Here is a 15,472-nt window from a genome sequence, read left to right as displayed (position 1 = left end):
ACCCTGATGCTAGGCTCTGTGACTGCTTTCCGGAAGTTTATTTCAAAATCCACAAATTAACCACATCAAACATTTAGTGATGAAGCCATGTTTCTGGTAAATACTTTGTATGCATACATTATGTTGATTTATCACCTACCATGGAAACAGATTTAAGATTGTGTTTTCATTTAATTTTGAAAATCAGTTACAAATATGCTTATATATAGGGGAGACTCAAAATAGATTTTTAAAGGACTGGGAACCAGCTTTGCAGAGCCTTCCAAATTCCAGAATGGCTCAGAATCAGAGAATCCTTGACACGAATAAACAGCTGTCAGGAACTGAAGACCCAAAGGTGTGTGTTGCTGGTCAGTTCACTTTACGATGAAAATTGGCAGGCACTAAGAGAGTAATTTTTGCCTGTGCATCTGTGAGAAGCCTAGACAAAATGAAAAGAACGGAAATTAACTCATGGCAGTTAGCCTTGGCAGTGAGAGCAGCAAATACTTCCATAACAGTGTTAGGTAAGACAGACCCTCACACCTCCATCTCCAGAAGTCTTCAGACCTGTATCCTTCAACTTCCCTAGATGTCAGACACAGCAGCTAAAGACTGTTTCAGTTCTTAATTAGAATGGCTAGTATTTATCAGGTACCCAGTTGTGTGAGGGCACTAATTCTAAATATATGCATCAATTATTTGTATCCTTTCCAGAATCCAATGAGCTAATTTCTAATACTAGCCTCATTTTGCTCAAGAGAACATGAGACTGAGGAATATGTAGTTAGTTGCTCAAAAATAAGCAACTGAAACCCAAATTTGAGCCCAGAATTCTTGTTTCAGAGTCCATACTCCTCACTTATAGCCTCTTCTGATGAATGGGAGTCTGTATTAGGATTTTTTTTTCATCTTCCTACTAATGGCCCACTTATTTAGAAAATAAACATGAACGCCTTTCAGCTGAGATTTCGTGAGCAGTTGATCTCTCACATAAGTGTTCCCTTTCCTTAGAACGTTTACAGTGTATTCGTCCATTTGGTTCCATTGACAAGTGAATTTTAAGGAAAACAGATATGTTGCTCAGAGTCACAACTACAGATATAATCTCTTCTTCCAACAGCAACCAAGAATTTGTAGGCTTCCAAGGCCCCCCTACATCACAGGTAAATAGTCCCAATACAAGGAGGTAATCAATTCTCTTATTAAAACAAGGCATGCAGTGTGAAGTAAGACAAGGCTCTGTCGCCCATACTGTCTTGTTTTGTTCTGACTCTGCCGTGGCTTTACAGAACTGTCCAGGGAGGAAGGACTGGAGTCCTATGTGGCATCCGGTAGTTAAAGCTGTGTGCTAATTATCTGCACATGGGTGCCTACTGCTTACTACAGATGAGCTCTCCAGTGAAAGAAATATGTTGCTTTTGTCTTGATGGACAAGCATAATTATTTCAGGGCAAAGAAAAACGATCTGCAAGGCACCACCCAACCCGCTTGTCAAAGTGCAGAATTACATAGTGTTCACTCTGCAAAGACAGTTCTGGCTCCAAAGACAATGGCAACACATGATGTATTCTTTCCCAATACAGATGCACTTCTCCTCAAAGAAACTTTTTCTGGACCTTATAAATTCACAGTGCAGACGCTGTTAAAGACAGACCTCTAGCATCTTTGTAATTATAGTTAAGATTCTGGGGGCACCTGGGTGGCTCAGTCAGTTAAGTGTTTGACTTTGGCTCAGGTCATGATCTTACAGCTCATGGGTTCAAGCCCCGCGTCAGGCTTTGTGCTGACAGCTTAGAAACTGGAGCCTGCTATGGATTCTGTGCATCCCTTTCTCTCTGCCTCTCCCCTGCTTGCGCACTCTCTCTCTCTCTCAAAAATAAGCAAACATTAAAAAAAATTATAGTTGGGGCGCCTGGGTGGCTTAGTCGGTTAAGCGTCCGACTTTCGCTTAGGTCATGATCTCGCGGTTTGTGGGTTCGAGCCCCGCGTCGGGCTCTGTGCTGACTGCCACCTCAGAACCTGGAGCCTGTTTCAGTCTGTGACACCCTCTCTCTCTGACCCTCCCCTGCTCACGCTGTCTCTCTCTCTCTCTCTCCTAGAAATAAAAAATATTTAAAAAAAAAATTATAGTTAAGATTCTAGGATCTAAAGCATAGATATCCTCTTGTCTTGAATTATATTTTGAAAGAATATTTCCTTGGGAAAGAGCTTATTATTTCAGTGACAACTCAGGACATTAGTAGTTGAAATGAAGAACTTTCTGGAAAAAACTAGGTATTTGTAAAAATGACCTGAAAGGTGCTGCTTCTTTAGCTTCAGAGTCACTGCTCACTTTTGTTAAAAAAAAAAAAACGTGACCTTTTATTCGTCAATATTGAAAAAAGCAGCACATCTCCCCAACATGCAAACCTGCATCAGGACGGTCATGGGAAGCAAGGTCAGGCCACCTCTTGACCTTTGGTTGTGGGCTACCTGTAATCACGTCTCTCTCTCGTTGGTATCTCGTGCCACATCTCTGCCTCCTATGGAGATGTTCACACGGATGTTGCTGAATTATGAAATCATTATGTTGTGTTTCAGTGTTTACTAATTGGGAAAAAGGGACATACAACTTATCTTTCTAAAGAATCTCATGGAAGAAAAAAACACCTGAAGCATAAAGTTTCTGCTATGGAACCAAGGAGCTAACCTTAGATGCCAATGTGTTTTTTTTTTCCTTCCCTTTATAGTTATTTTATTAAATAAACAGAGGGAGGACAGAGAGAGTGAGTGTTCTTTGCTAAACATCAGAATCAAGTTTAGTAATCTGTAGTCCCTTCTGAGTACCTGAGTCGTCCTAATTATTTCTTAGCCCCATCTTTTCTTAATAAGAATGCAATAATTTCTCTTGCTGGCACAATTTTCGAAAGCAGAATATTTAGCTTGTGATAGATGATTGTAACATAGCATCACACATCATTTCCAAAGCAGCTCTTTGGAAACATTAACCTTTTTATTCATACTCGTATCAACCATATCTGTATTGTTTAGGAAGATTCAAAAACAAGCCCTCTAAAAATAAACACGACTGAACCCATAAACTTCTGCTTTACCACACAGCCCCTTGGTATCCAGCTCTATCTAAAATAGGATTTTCCCCTCACCTGACCACGGCCATACTTGGGTCTCATTAGAGGTAGGGGCTGCTGGGAAGGTTACAGAGAGAAGTGTGAGGTGGAGCTCCGCTTGAGTGCTTACCAGAGGGTAGAGTTAACTATCCCATTCGTAAGGGCAAAGAATTCCTGGACTTGATCCTCAAGGGCTTTTGAAAACCCAAGGCAGCACCAATCATATGGCATTTGGCCATAGGACATTGGTCTCCAGGGTCACACTTGACATAGGAATATATAATGAAAGGAGAAAAAAGTAAATAAAACCCTATCAGAGAAACTAATGTCTTACACACTTTCATTTTCCGTATCTCAGAGGTTCATTCGAAGATTCTACGACCAGATTTTACACAGCGTGTGTGGTGGAAGCATTCGCCTATCTGCATTCCAAAGGGATCATTTACAGGGACCTCAAGCCAGAAAATCTCATCCTGGATCACCGAGGCTACACCAAGCTGGTCAGTGCATTTTATGCACCATTTCTGCCCTGTGGTTTTAAATATTTGTTAACAAAGCTGTGCTTATTTCCTAACATTGAAATCTCCGTTTTCCTTTGTAAATGCTGTACCTTTTCTTAAACAGCAGATGTTAGTGTTACTGCTTTCAACTAAGCATTCTTTCAAATGGTGCAAACGTTGTTAAGAAATCAAACTGATTAGGTCTAAATGAATACGGTCCTGGCAGATGTGTTTAAGTGGCCTCGTATGGTGGCCATGTATTCATAGACTGTTAGAAGAGCTCTGTAGCCGTTTCTCCTGTCCTCTTTGTGTGGTTCACAGGGAATGAATACTTAGATTAAACCATGAATCATGGTAACATTTTAGATTTAAGTATAATCTAAACAAAAAACTTGGTAGGCAGTGTTATCCGGGGCATTTGACTTATAGTGATAGTAGTGATCACAATAGTAAAATCTGTCAAGCGTGCTAAAGATTTACTGTAGGAGGGAAGTTCTATTATAAAACATAGAATTTTTTCAGGCTTTGAATCTGTCAGTGCCTGACTCTCTTTTTTAAACTTTTTGGACTTTCTATTCAGCATGTGGTTTTCAAGGAAATCAAATCAGTGGCTGTTAATTATTTGTATTCTTGACCAAATCGTTTTATAAAAAGATAGGCTTTCTGCATTTGATGCTTCTCCAGTGAGAAAGATTTCTAGAAAAACAAAGAACATTTGCATTTTATTCCTGTTTGTGTGTAGTCAGGGCAGGGATAAATTTTGTGACTAGGTTTCTTGAGCAGTGAGGTGTCTTCTCATGACTAAATGAATTATCAGCTTCCTAAATCCAGCAGAAAGCATGCATATTTGGGAAAATTTGTCAAGTAGGTCCAACTAGTCTCAAAGTTTTTCAGGAAAGGAGGAAAAATGGAAAATATTTCTGGAAGGAAAGGTTTACCATTATTTTGAATGATGTGAGTTCCATTCTATACTCAGGTTTTAGCTTTTCCTATTGAAACTGCATTTGCTCAGGGAGGCTTTGTCTGTTTGAAATACAGATGACTCCTCTTAGAATCTAGGACTATGGTAATATGCATCTCTTTTTATTATATTCCGTGCACTTCAACTGAGTAACTTACTGCTTTTAAGCATAAGGTCCAGGCCTTGAAATATCTTGTTTTTCTCCCTTCGTAAGGTTGATTTTGGCTTTGCGAAGAAAATAGGATTTGGAAAGAAAACATGGACGTTTTGTGGGACTCCTGAGTACGTGGCCCCAGAGGTCATCCTGAACAAAGGCCACGACATCTCAGCTGACTACTGGTCCCTGGGGATCCTGATGTATGAGCTTCTGACTGGCAGGTACGGACATTGACAGAGAGCTGCTAATAGAGCAGCAAACAGCTGCACACTCCCGCCTTTGTCACTGATTAGACCATCGTAAAGCACATTTCATCCTATCCTGGTCCAGCACTTTGATTAGTAATTCAGGTGCCCAGGAATTCATAAAACAAACTCTAAAATGGATTGGATGAGGGCAGGGATCTCAATGTCAACCTTTGGCCTCATCATTACTAATTCTTTATACGTACGTGAGAATGTGGAATAATCTGGTATCTTTCTGAGGGATCTTTGAGTCTAGTCACTTAGCCAGCAATGAAGCAAGGGAGATAATAGTGCTATAAAAATATCTAGGGTTAACTATGCATAGAAATGAGAGGACATGCTAACAGGTATTATACCTAAATGAAATGTGAATGGTTTGCAGGTCTTTTGTGTACTGATATTATAGCCATCAGCAAGTGTAAAAAAAAAAAAAAACGTACTGTGGATACTTCCAGGTCTAAGACTTTAAGATCCTCAATCAAAAGAAAAAGAAATACACCGCCATGCCGTGCATGGGGGACAATGAGTAGTAGAGTCATTATAAACCCGTGTTCAGGGCTGGATATAGGCCTCGGACATATAGAGTAAGGACAGAAGGACAAGAGTGGGCAAAGACGTGGAGAAGTTCCGTGTAGAAAACCTTAATGGGAAACTGAGGGCTATCTGAATGGCTTCAGCACAACGGGAGATAGAGAGGCCACACAGAGAATGACAGGGGATACAGAGAGAGTTGGGGACACAGAAGCTAAGGGGACCCCACCCCTGACATCATGAGCTGTGGGGAGTAAGTCCATAGGGACAGGGACAGGGAGCATCTGCCCTGGGCACAGAAACAGAAGTCATTGCTTAAAAGGGTGACTTCAAATAAAGGAACCAGTCCTAGAGCCCTGCCAGCTGGTGAGAACTCTGCAGATCAGAGGGGCTGGCAGGTACCTCTAGTTCTGCCTCCCCTCCACCCTGATAGTGCAGAGGGGAGCAGAGCCCCGGCACCATAGCTGGCTTCCCGCCACAGTGAGCCCCAGCCCCCTAACCCAGGATGTCCCACCAGAGTGGTCCCAGGCACACACCAGGACACCCTTGGTCAGTGCTCATTAAGGCTCCAGCCATCTCACCAAGGTAAAGCAGGTGCAGAATACTCTGGCTCTAGATGACTTGCCCGGATGACCCAGTGTTAAGTGGCCTAGGACCCCCGGCCCATGCACACCTTAGCTCTGGCTGTCCTGCCTGAGGGCCCTCTGCATGGAGGCCTATGATCCCTGGCTTCTGCCCACTTCAGCTGTGCTGCCAGGAGGCTTATAGCACAGACAACCCCAGAACAGCCCCAACCCATGGCCACTTGCCTCCAGCTATCCCACTAGGATGGCCCAACTGAGGGACCCAGGCCCCCGAGCCCATCTTAGCTACGGCTCTACAGAGTCGGCCAAAGTGACCAGGCAAACACGGTCTACACAGGGATGACCACACACAGGATCATTCCTTCATGTCTAGGAGAAGTAGCTGTTCTGCCTAATTCATAGAAACAAAGAAAGTCAATCAGAATGAGAGAGAGGAATATAGTCCAAATAAAAGAGCACAAAACTTCAAAACAAGTAAATGAAATGGAGGTAAGCACAGGTGAACTCTGTGAGAACTTTAACAAATAGAAAAATACAGAAAAAGAACCAGAATTAAAGAATAACTGAAATGAAAAATACACTAAAGGGAATAAATAGTAGATTAGAAGAGATAGAAGAACAGCTCAGTGATCTTGAAGACAGGATAATGGAAAGCACTCCAGGTGAACAGCAATTTTAAAAAATCGAAATTAAGGAATCTCTTGGACAACATCAAACAATCATTCCCATTATCTGGGCCCTGGAAAGACAAAGGAGAGAGAAAAGGGCAGACAGCATATTTGAAGAAACAATAACTCAAAACTTCCCTACCCTATGAAAATAGACATCCAGATACAGGAAGCCCAAAGAATTCCAAACAAGTTAAACCCATAACACATATTTAAAATGTCAAAGATTAGGGGCACCTGGGTGGCTCAGGTTATAATTTCACAATTCATGGGATCGAGCCCTGCTTCACGTTCTGTGCTGACAGCACAAAGCCTGCTTCGGATTCTCTCTCTCTCTCTGTTTCAAAATAAACATTTAAAAAATAAATAAAGGGATGCCTGGGTGGCTGAGTCAGGTAAGCATCTGACTCCGGCTCAGGTCATGATCTCAGTTCATGGGTTCGAGCCCCATGTCAGGCTCTGTGCGGACAGCCAGCTCAGAGCCTGAAAGCTGTTTCAGATTCTGTAGCTCCTTCTCTCTCTGACCCTCCCCTGCTCACGCTGTCTCTCTCTCTCTCTCTCAGAAATAAATACAACATTTAAAACAAAAAATTTTTTAATAAATAATAAAATTTCAAAGTTTAAAGATAGAGAATTTTAAAAGCCAGGATAAAGCTCCTCACTATGTACAAGGGAAACCCCAAAAGTCAGTTGGCCAATTTTCAGCAGAAAATTGATATACAGAAATCTGTTGCATTTCTATGCACTAACAAGGCAAAAGGAGAAATTAAGAAAGCAATTCTGTTTACAATGCACCCAAAAGAATAAGGTTACTCATGATAAATTTAACCAAGGAGGTAAAAGACCTGTTCTCCAAAAACCATAAAATTTGGATGAAAGAAATTGGGAACAAATGGAAAGATGGTCTATGTTCATGGATTGTAAGAATTATTATTGTTAAAATGTCCCTACTACCCAAAGCACTCTACAGATTCAGTGCAATCCCTATCAAAATGCCGCTAGCAATATTGAGAGAACTAGAACAAATGATACTAAAATCTGCATGGAACCACAAAAGACCCTGAACAATGAAAGCAATCCTAAGAAGAACAAAGCTGGAGGGGTCACAACCCCAGATTTCAAGATCTACTACAAAACTATAATAAAGGCATGTGGTAGTAGCACAAAAACAGACACACAGACCATTGGAGCAGAAGAGAGAGCTCCGAAATAGACATTTGCTTATATGGACAATCAATCTCTAGCAAAGGAAGAAGAGTAAGTAATTCTGGGGGAAATGGACAGCTACATGGTGTGAAAAAATGAAGGGATGTGGAAGAGAGCATGGCCAGCGACTCTCTAAAGTTTCAACCCAAGGGGTGCGTGCCTGTCTGGCTCAGTCCCTGGAGCACTCTTGATTTCTGGGTTGTGAGTTTGAGCTCCACGTTGGGTATAGAGATAACTTTAAAAAAAATAGAATCAAGTTTAAATTCAAGTATCAGACTAAACTGTTGCATTATGTTGGTTGATAGGGGTCATCCCATAGGTTGATCAGAGTAGATGGGGGAAGCAACATAATCCTTTAGCCAGACAAATAAGGGAAAAACCTTCCAGGCTAACAAACAGCATCCTGAGGTGGGAAAACGCTTGGTATTTCAGAGGAACAGTGAGCAGACCTGGCGTCCTGATCCCAGTGAGTGAGGGTGGTGGTAGCAGGATCTGGGGTCCTGGCACTGGCATCCCTGTAGCAGTCTAGTGATTTTGGACTTCATGCTGAGTGTAATCAGTGAACTGATAAGTGCAGAGAAAGGGCTAGAAAGTGGAAGAAGCATCTTGAATGGCCAAGAAGAGCAAGAGAGATGTTTGCTGCACTAACGAGACATAAGAGGAACGGCCGAACAAACTTTGATCCGTTTATGGTTTCTTGGGGTTTTGTGTTTTTTTAATGTTGATTTTTGAGAGACAGAGTGTGAGTGGGGTAGGGGCAGACAGAGAGGGAGACATCGAATCTGAAGCAGGCTCCAGGCTCTGAGTCGTCAGCAGAGAGCCTGACGTGGGGCTGGAACCCACGAACCGCAAGATCATGACCTGAGCTGAAGTCAGATGCTTAACCGACTGAGCTACCCAGGTGCCCCTATGTGGCTTCCCTACGTGATTTACTTGAAAAGGTTTCTGTGTCATTTTGCTATTAATCCAGTGTCATTCTGTGTTACCATGACTAATACATGTCCCTAAATAAGAATTGATGGCACTTGTGGGGTTAAAACAAATTTAGGACAACTTATTTAGAAAATACAACTGATTCTCTTTTTACATCTCACCTTTGCAGCCCGCCGTTCTCAGGCCCAGACCCTATGAAAACCTATAATATCATACTGAGGGGGATTGACATGATAGAATTTCCAAAGAAGATTGTCAAAAATGCTGCTAATTTAATTAAAAAACTATGCAGGTAAGCATTCCAGCCGCATGACTTTTGAAAGCATCATAATGGGAACGTGACAGATTCCCTTATAGTAGTTATTTTCTTTCCAGGGATAACCCGTCAGAAAGACTAGGGAATTTGAAAAATGGCGTGAAAGACATTCAAAAGCACAAGTAAGTGTTCTTCCCTTGACCTTTCCGTGGGAGGGTCCAGACAGCACCACCCCCGGCTCTTCTTTTTGCGTGACTGACACAGTACACCCGTGGGAACACCCAAGGGGACCTGCAGACCACTTAGCCTTCTGACTTAAGGCCCTTCTGCTTATGTCTTGGGGACATCAGACAAATGCGACCCTGTGCCATATTAAGTGACCGATTCACTGAGTTTAGTTTTTCCCAACTCATACTAACGAGCATATTCCCTCTCTGGCACCAAGAGGCAATGTGTGCTTTTAATTCTGGGATTCTGTTCTCTTCCAGAATATCAGAAACACAAGTCCTCCACCATATCATGCCTCATTTCCTAGACTAAAACAGGAATATATTTTTCCAGCTACTTCCCAATGAGATAATAACACAAAGAAAAGTACTGAGTACAGTGTTGTTTTTAAGCGATGGCAGCATCTTAAATATTAAACCTTACCTAGTTAATTGGATATTTGAGTGCTAATCTAAGGCCAAATTGTTTTTTATTACTCTGTATAACACTCACAGAAAATTCACATCCATACAAGAATTTACTTACCAAACTATCTATAAATACCTAAAACACCTGCTGAGAATTTGGTGGAACCGTTTGCTACTGGTGAAAACCGTGTTATCTGCTCCTCATTTTCACAGAAAATCTGAACACAAAATACCTTCAGTCTTTTATATAAATTAAATGTGTTGACATTTTGTTAGGAATTATTATGACCCTAGTATTGCATATTTAATGTTTTCTTCTATGAATACAAAAAAAGTACCAAATCAGAGCTACACCTGACAGATACAGTGATGGGAAAAGGTTAATTAACTGAGGCTGCCCAATGAATCCGTGCAAAGCTGGAAAATCATTTTCCGTACTGACTTTTCATGCTCTGACTCCACCGCCTTAAAATAAGACGTCTTGTAAGGCTCAGGGCCAAGCACATCATGACATCGATTAAGTTATACCAAGAGTACAGGCACAGGGTCATACAGACATGATGAAATTGCAGGGTAAAAAAGGAGTTATTTCTAACTGGTATTAAATATTTCAACAAGTAGGTTTTTTAAATATGCATAGCATAAAATAATTGTAAAAGTTTTCCATGAAACAATCCATTTTTGTCACCTTGAAAATGTTCTCCTCTCTGCTCTCCATCAGACGTGCACATCAAATATGTTGCAATGAGGTTGCAGCTAAAGTAAAATGTCTTTAACCAACCCCTTTTCTTCCCCTTTCCTAGATGGTTTGAGGGCTTTAATTGGGAAGGCTTAAGAAAAGGCACCTTAACACCTCCTATAATACCAAGTGTAAGTACAATTTCCAGTTTATACTGTCTGACACCGTTTTAGCCTATGATCAGATTAAATAAAGTATAGAAAGTACCACATGAGAATAATATCTAAAATCCAACCTTAAAAACAGGTCAGTTAGGAGATGGATATTATATGTGTATTTTACCATTACCTTTTTACTCTCTTCATTCTCATTTATTTATCCTTTTCCTGGGCTCTAAAAGAAAAGGATTCTCTTTCCTTAACTGTCTTTTCTGAACAGTTTTTCACTAAGTAGCAGCCCACTGAGGGTGACTCAGTGTTTGCACTGCATTAACTTGAAATAGATTTCAATTGATTGCATGTTTACCTATTTCTATTTACTACTCATCTGTCTACAAAAATGTGCTGCATCTTCATGAAGAGGCATGGGACTGCTTTGTGGTCCTGAGCCTTTTAGGTATACACTTCCTTTCCCTGGAAGTAGCTCAAGGCTGCTCTTTTTTCAGAAACATTTTCCCTGCTTCTAAGATTTATTTCTGTCAGTGCTAATGCCTCTTCAACAAAGGAAAACCCCATTACTGTGGCTCACGTCTCAGATTCTAATTGCATTCGTGAAGTTTTGTTTTTAGAACTAGAATAAGAAACTTGGTAGGGTAAAGACTAAGCCTAAATTACACTTGCCTATGTCTATCAGAAGTCTCCTTTTATGCAATAGTAATATCAAATGGGATAGACTTATGGATATCCATATATATTTCATTCAATATTAGTATATAAAAGGTTCTAAATATTACAGAATATGAGAGTACTAAAGGATGGATTTTTTGCTGATTTTACTGGTGCTCTACAGATTGGACTTTGCCCAAGAAATTTGCAAGTGTTCTGACTGAGGTTAGAAATGCCTTTCATTCTACTTGAAATAAACACACAGAAGACTTAAGATGGTCTTCAGGGCCCTACATAACCTGATTTCTCCTTCCAGTCTTTTTTTTTTTTTTTTTTTTTTTTTATGTTTTATTTATTTTTAGGAGAGAAAGACAGCGTGAGCAGGGGAGGATCAGAGAGAGAGGGAGTCACAGACTGAAACAGGCTCCAGGCTCCAAGCTGGCAGTCAGCACAGAGCCCGACACNAATACGCATTGCGGTTTTTGCAAATAGTACAGTTGGCCCAGGAAGTTGAAGAAATAAGCCGTCATATAATTTGGTGAGTTACATAGGATAGCCTTTTATTTTATTTATTTATTTATTTTTTAATTTTTTTTTTTTTATTTCTAGGAGAGAGATAGACAGCGTGAGCAGGGGAGGGTCAGAGAGAGAGGGGTTCACAGACTGAAACAGGCTCCAGGCTCTGAGCTGACAGTCAGCACAGAGCCCGACACGGGGCTCGAACCCACGAACCGCGAGATCATGACCCAAGCGAAAGTCGGACACTTAACCGACTAAGCCACCCAGGCGCCCCTCTCCTTCCAGTCTTAACTTCTTTTATACAGCAGCCACACTGGCCTCATGATTACTTCACGTCATGAAGCACTCTCTCACCTCAGGACCTTTGCACATGCTACACCCTCTTTTTTGAACTCATCAATTCTTAGTTTTCAAATAATATTTTTTCAAAGAGGCTTTCCATCATCACTCATACTCTCATCTCTTTTTTCTTCATAACACTAAGCAAACCTTATAGTCATCTATACATTTTTGTGATTGTTTTAATCCTACAGTGTACTCCCTGCTAAAGTACAGCAAGAGCCATGTCTATTTTTATTCACCACACTTAGCCCCAGTAAAAGCCACTCAAAAAATAGACATTGATCAGGAAATGAATCAACAATTCTTTTTAAAAATCTGGTTTGTGTCATTTTGAAAAAAAAAAAAGGTCAAAAAATTTGACTCATTCATTCCCTGTCTTGTTCGCAGGTTGCATCACCCACAGACACAAGCAATTTCGACAGTTTCCCTGAGGACAATGACGAGCCCCCACCTGATGACAACTCAGGCTGGGACATAGACTTCTAATGTATTTCTCTTACCTGCTTCTGCCTTGCTGAAGTCAGCTTTCTCTGAGACACAGCTGCCAGCAAACCTGAGGGACGGAGAGAAGATTAGTGCTCGGGGTCACCGTGATGCCTTTGATCGATGCTGCTCCAGTAACTACAGTGGCATTAGGACTTACTGCTTAGATGACAGTAGTGCTCTTTCCATGTTTTCTGTTTGATCCTAAAAATAGCAGTTGACATGGTGGTCCTGAAGCAAAGCCTTTCACCAGTAAAGAGAGGTTTTCTAATGTTGCAACGATCTTGCTTTGCTCTGACTATAATTTGAAAGACTGTAAGAAATAATTCAACCTAGAAAGAGAGTCTGTACCTTGCTAGAATGATCAAGAAGATCACAAAGTAATCTATCGGGTACGGTAACAGACCGTGGTACCAAACCTGGGCTCTGCCTTTCCTTCGTGTGAGGCCGTGGGATCCGTGAGTGCAGGCCGGTATATGTACCATACAAAAGGGGGCCACGCGTATGGGTCACGGGGTTCATGTCAAACCAGTGCTAGAAGTTTCCTGATTTTATTTCCCAGCAGTGCTGATGACTGGCTGAATGTTACCTTTCCTTCCTGACAGATTTTAAAATTGATATGATCAAAGCACAATGGCTGTGAAGCCTCTTGGCAGGTACATACGCGTTTTCACGGAGAACTGAAAAACCAACAACCTGCATGGCATTTGTTTGTTTCTTTTTTGATAAATTGTCATGACCAAGTGGAGAAAAAAAAAAAACAATTCACAAACCATTTCATATCTTTTAAAATATTGTGCTTCAAGATGGTCCTGGAAATCAATGACTAGCAACCGATTTTTGTTTATTACCTGACACGCTCTCAGACTGAGGCTTAAAATAGTCCCTTTTATAAAAAATAACCCCTTAGGGTGGGGACAGGGTGGGGGCGGGGTGGAGAGGGATGAAAATCCATCCAAAAATAAAAATAAAACAACTATATAGGTGCTATGTATATCTTTCATCTGTAAATGTCCGTGTCTGAGCAGACAACACAAATTCTAATCATCACCTGTGTAGCCAGAGATTCCAGCATTTTCACTACTTTACCAACGACACTCCCGCCAGATGTCATTTACACAACATAATCTAGGATTGAGGGGGAAAGGTGATTAAAGCCCATTCAACTGGCTTCTTGTCTTAGGCCTGAACCAAAAAGAAAAAAAAGAAGATCAAGAAGAAAACAAAATCATCGCGATTTACCAGATGAGGAAACTAACTTGTGTGAGGTCAGGGAACAGGACAAGACATGGCCCGGTGTTGATTACCTTTTTGTGAAGGAGCCAATGTGAGTTCACGCGTGCACTTGAGTCAGGGAGCAAACAGGACCCTGACTTCTTAGGCAGAAATGTTCACTAAGTGGGACAGAAATATTACAATCCTGAAATGTGTTTGAAAATACTAAACTGATTTGCTTTTTTCACAAGGGGCAAAGAAAGAATCAGCAGTTTAAAGTGAATTCTTCATTGGCAGGTGAGAATTGTGAGCTATTCTAAGCAGCAGAGACGTTTGGAAGCTTTTCCTAGACGTAGGGTTATACCTGCGTAGACAGACCCATCATCTTACGAGCCGTCATCCTGATTTGGAGCTGTGTGTGAACTGGATATATCAAATTGAAGTTTGCCTTGTTCCACTAGAGAATTCTTTTAAGAAGTCAGTCAGTTGCAGACACTTTTGCAAATAATATGCCCACGTAGGTCATTATATCACATATCCAGGAAGGTATAGATTATGATATCTGTTTGAGTTTTTCATACTGAGACCACGTTGGAATATGATATCAACACAAAATGATCTAAGAAACATTTTGGGAATAAAAATAATGGCATATTCTACATAATCAGAATAGAGTTAAATCAGACTTTTAAAGTTAAAACTTCAATCCCAAGATGTTACTGTTACTCTTGTGTTTGAGTTTTATGTCCCTCACAGTTGCTTAAGATCAGTTTACTCCCCAAGATATCCGCTTTCTTCTACAGACTTCAGAATATAAAACGTACCAACCTAAAATCCAGCTGTGAGTGCTATTTCAGAATTTTTATATTGCTTTTAACTGGGCTTTTAAAAGTATAGAATTTCAATATCATGGTCAATGTTCAGTGATTTTTGTTAAAAGAGCGATGTAGGCATGCTAACGATTTGCTAGATAGGAAGTTTATCTAGTCGTCACTTAAGAGAATTCTGCTCCTGCAATTTTTCAAATACCCCACTGACCCCAGAGCTTAGCCCTTACTGCAGATGTTGGAACTATGTTGGAACTGTGGTTCAAGTCTAAGACAACAATGTACAAGTTCTCTGAGGAATGAAAAAGTAGCATTGGGCTCAATGGAACTGTCCGCCATCTCTCCCACCTGTCACTCTATCTCCGTTCATTTCACCTGTGGCACTGCGTTAGGCTGTCTAAAGCAATCACTGACAAATAAAGGTGAACTACATCTTCCAAAAATTGCTAACAGTCATCTAATCCTAGGCATTGAAGTTTAAGGATTTAAATCTTGTCTTAATGAAGACACTAGGGCTAAAATTCACAGCTTTGTAAAGCGCATCTCACTTTATTTCTGAAGTTTTCATACCCCTCCATTTTCTTACACTGAAGAACATCTGGATAAGTTAGAATAGTGCCAACTCGTGTGATTTGTTAACTGACTTTCTTGTTAATACTTTGAGTCTGGGAAATAAGGGCTTTCTGTGCATCTTGACGCACAGGAAAACTGAAAACTGCCAAAGGAAAGGGGCATCATGATATTTGAGATAAATTGAATACGTTAGAGAAAATGATTTCTGGAAATTTGCTATAAATGATTTTTATGTTTGTATCTTC

General features: G+C 40.7%; 1 protein-coding gene across 2 annotated transcripts in view; it reads left to right on the top strand.

The window, feature by feature from the left end:
• PRKG1 (protein kinase cGMP-dependent 1) overlaps positions 1 to 12,732 on the top strand; it is a 1,246,601-nt gene extending 1,233,869 nt beyond the window's left edge. For both annotated transcript variants that reach the window (XM_039238529.1, XM_039238530.1), the window contains 6 exons: positions 3,448 to 3,589; positions 4,765 to 4,928; positions 9,044 to 9,166; positions 9,250 to 9,312; positions 10,569 to 10,635; positions 12,517 to 12,732. In XM_039238529.1, the coding sequence (XP_039094460.1) occupies positions 3,448 to 3,589; positions 4,765 to 4,928; positions 9,044 to 9,166; positions 9,250 to 9,312; positions 10,569 to 10,635; positions 12,517 to 12,615 (658 nt within the window). In that variant the 3' untranslated portion in view covers positions 12,616 to 12,732. The remainder of the gene's footprint in view (positions 1 to 3,447; positions 3,590 to 4,764; positions 4,929 to 9,043; positions 9,167 to 9,249; positions 9,313 to 10,568; positions 10,636 to 12,516) is intronic.
• The last annotated feature ends 2,740 nt before the right edge of the window (positions 12,733 to 15,472 follow it).

The sequence above is a fragment of the Hyaena hyaena genome, unplaced genomic scaffold (assembly GCF_003009895.1).
Source record: "Hyaena hyaena isolate Hyena2069 unplaced genomic scaffold, ASM300989v1 scaffold_141, whole genome shotgun sequence".
NCBI lineage: Eukaryota > Metazoa > Chordata > Mammalia > Carnivora > Hyaenidae > Hyaena > Hyaena hyaena.
Note: the sequence above shows the minus strand (reverse complement) of the source record. Positions and strands in the feature narration are given on the sequence as shown.